Source organism: Raphanus sativus, chromosome 3 (genome assembly GCF_000801105.2).
Source record: "Raphanus sativus cultivar WK10039 chromosome 3, ASM80110v3, whole genome shotgun sequence".
Classification (NCBI taxonomy): Eukaryota; Viridiplantae; Streptophyta; class Magnoliopsida; order Brassicales; family Brassicaceae; genus Raphanus; species Raphanus sativus.
Window position 1 is genome coordinate 1891061 of NC_079513.1, and position 3334 is coordinate 1894394.

The window sequence follows — 3334 nt, forward strand, 5'->3', positions numbered from 1 at the left end:
GAATCACACATTTATTCAATTTCATATAAGATTAATAAGTATATGAATAATTTAATCAGTTTTTAAAAGATATTATCGGATTTCAGAGTTTTTATCGGATCAATTGGTATCAGGTCACAGGTTTTTAGCAAGTTTTTTTGTTTTTACTGAGTATATCGATTTTTTATTAAATATTTTTCATAAAATACAAATATAATTATATACGAATCGCTAGATCTATCAGTTCAACTATGGATCGAAGTCGAATATCTACTTTAAACTCAAACATTATATTAGAGCAAATTTTAAATTATAATTTTTTCCAACTAAAAAGTTATAAATTCATGTAATTTTTTCTCAAAATCGTCAACAAAGCAAATGCATATGCTTTTAAAAGCGCGAATCAAAATCTAATTTTTTAAAACTACTTACAATTGAAAACAGAGGGCGTAGTAGAATAATAAATCAATATTGAAAAAAATCAGCAAAATATTCACGTTTGGAACAATGGGGCCATTACTGTCACCAAACTCAATTATTACATGTTCTTTTAATTCATAAAAATATATGCATAGCAGCCAAGTTACGCTACTATGTGTAAAACTCATACTTCCTACTAGTTTATGAAAAAACGATTCCAAAAAAAAAGTATAGTATTTAAGCTAGAATCAAGAAAGGGAAAACACCATCAAAATTCTCAGAATCAAGAAATGGGTTCAAACTCTCTTCTTCCTCTTTCAGATTTTATTCAACTCCCAGTTATTGATTTCTCGGATCAAACCCTGACACCAGGAACCTCAAAGTGGGACAAAGTGAAGGCTGATGTTCGCAAAGCTTTAGAAGACTATGGCTGTTTTGAAGCTCTCTTTCCCAAAGTGTCTTATGAGCTTGATAAGTCTGTTTTCGAAGCCATAGAAGAACTTTTCGGTTTACCGATTCAGGCCAAAGAGAGAAATGTGTCGCCAAAACCCTATCATGGATATCTAAGCCGAGATCTTTACGAAAGTTTGGGGATAGATGATGCTAATCTTGCGGAGAGAGTCAACGACTTTACTCAACAGCTGTGGCCTGACCATGGAAACAAGAGAATAAGGTATGTTTGTGAAGTCAATAAGTTAGGTTTATTTGTATCAAAACAAAATAATTTTTATGGTCTATATTAAAACACTTTGATTGATCAACGCAACTATTTGCGTTTGAAATTTTTTTTTTTAAACCTTTCGAGAAATTCAACTCATGTATATTTGATTGATCTACGCAACTTATTAGATTCGGGTTAATTATGGGTTTCCAACTTAAAACTAATTGGCAATTAGTGGATTGGCCCTAACTCTTTATATATTACTTAATTATTTCTCCAACTACCGATGTGGGACTTTATTCATCAACACTCCCCCTCACGCACATGCGTGGACAACTGTGGGAATACCATCCACGGAGTGGCCCAACATCGGGTGGCTCTTTTTAATTTAACTTTGACTCACAAGGATCGACCGCTCTGATACCATATTAGATTCGGGTTAATTATGGGCTTCCAACTTAAAACCAATTGGCAATTAGTGGATTGGCCCTAACCTTTTATATATTACTTAATTATTTCTCCAACTACCGATGTGGGACTTTATTCATCAACACTACCCCTCACGCACATGCATGGACAACTGTGGGAATACCATCCACGGAGTGACCAACATCGGGTGGCTCTTTTTAATTTAACTTTGATCCAGAAGGATCGACCGCTCTGATACCATATTATATTCGGGTTAATTATGGGCTTCCAACTTAAAACCAATTGGCAATTAGTGGATTGACCCTAATCTTTTATATATTACTTAATTATTTCTCCAACTACCGATGTGGGACTTTATTCATCAACACAACTATTTGCATTTAAAACGTTCTTTAAAACATTCTTAAAACCTTTCATATATATTGTGTGTTGAAATAGCGAGACGATGCATGGGGTTTCGGATAAATTAGCAGAACTGGATGTGATGGTGAGGAGAATGATACTGGAGAGTTTTGGGATAGAGAAATATATTGACGAACATCTTGACTCTACCAATTACCTTTTTCGCATGATGAAGTATACACCACCTCCTCCTCATGATGGTGCGGATACAAAATTAGGTTTACCTTGTCATACGGATAAAAACATCATGACAATACTTCATCAGTATCAAATTGAGGGTTTGGAAATTCAGACCAAAGACGAAAAATGGTTCAAAGTGAAGCCATCTCAGCATTTTTCTTTCATAGTAATGGTTGGAGATTCTATGTGTGTAAGTTTCCAACTTCCTTTTAGTGTCTAAACTTCAGTACACACACCACATACACTATATGTATAAAACAATTGTCTTCATATATCTTGTTGATGCTACTGCAGGCTTTTTTGAATGGCCGATTGTCTTCTACATATCACCGAGTCCTGATGACGGCAAAGAAGACAAGGTATACGACTGCCCTGTTCTCGACTCCAAAAACAGGAGTTATCATTGATTCAGCTGAAGAGCTTATCGATGAAGAACATCCACGTGTGTTCAAACCCTTTGAATTCAATGATTACCGTGACTTCTATAACACGGAAGATGGGTATGCAGCTCAGTCTACTCTCCATGCTTTCTGTGCTCTCTGAAGCATATCATTTACTCTATTCGCAGCAAGGAATTATATAACGGCTTTGTGTTTGATTGTTTAAATCCATCCAATAATGTTTTGTGTGTTTCGGTTTGATGTATTTTTCTTTTCGTGTGGCGACAAATCTGCATTTGTTATTTGATATGTTTTTCACGTTGTTAATCTGAGGAGTGCTGTTAAGACAAAACCCTAATTAAACCAGGAAGGTAAAAGTGGTTAATCTGAGGAGTGTTGTTCGCGAAGCTTTACATAAAAGTCTTCGGGATAAATAAAATTAATTATAAAATCAATGCACTTTGCAATTAATTTTCAGCTGAAAGTAAATATAATTTTGCATTGGAATTGTAAAGTAATACTTTTTGGGTAACGAGAAAAAATGTTTTGACACTTATTATGAAACAGAAGGAGTAGTTTATAATAATTACAAAAGAATATTGATGAGTTGGAACTTAACTAAGATGTCAATTAATCATACATGGAAGCTTAAAAATCAATAGAAAAAAATGTTGGTCCAAAATCCAATTGCTAGGGAACATTATATCAATCCAAAATATAAGAACCGTGTATTATTTCTTTAAATAAAAACTACAGAATTATCTAATATGATTAACATATATATAACAATCAATGATTATGAATAATAAATATTTGATAACAATTTTTGCATATTTCCTCATTTTGCTTTAATTTTATATTATTAAAAGAAATTAAATAATCA

General features: G+C 33.3%; 1 protein-coding gene across 2 annotated transcripts; it reads left to right on the forward strand.

Annotated features, from left to right (window-relative positions):
- The first annotated feature begins 570 nt into the window (after nt 1-570).
- LOC108845871 (probable 2-oxoglutarate-dependent dioxygenase AOP1) lies at nt 571-2778 on the forward strand. 2 transcript variants are annotated; one of them, XM_057005888.1, is made up of 4 exons: nt 572-693; nt 772-1072; nt 1928-2261; nt 2366-2778. In XM_057005888.1, exons 1-4 carry the CDS (start codon nt 603-605, stop codon nt 2612-2614), a joined length of 975 nt encoding a protein of 324 aa, XP_056861868.1. In that variant the 5' UTR covers nt 572-602; the 3' UTR covers nt 2615-2778. The 2 variants fall into 2 exon arrangements, with proteins under 2 accessions (XP_018474566.1, XP_056861868.1); XM_018619064.2 differs by having other exon boundaries at nt 571-1072.
- The last annotated feature ends 556 nt before the right edge of the window (nt 2779-3334 follow it).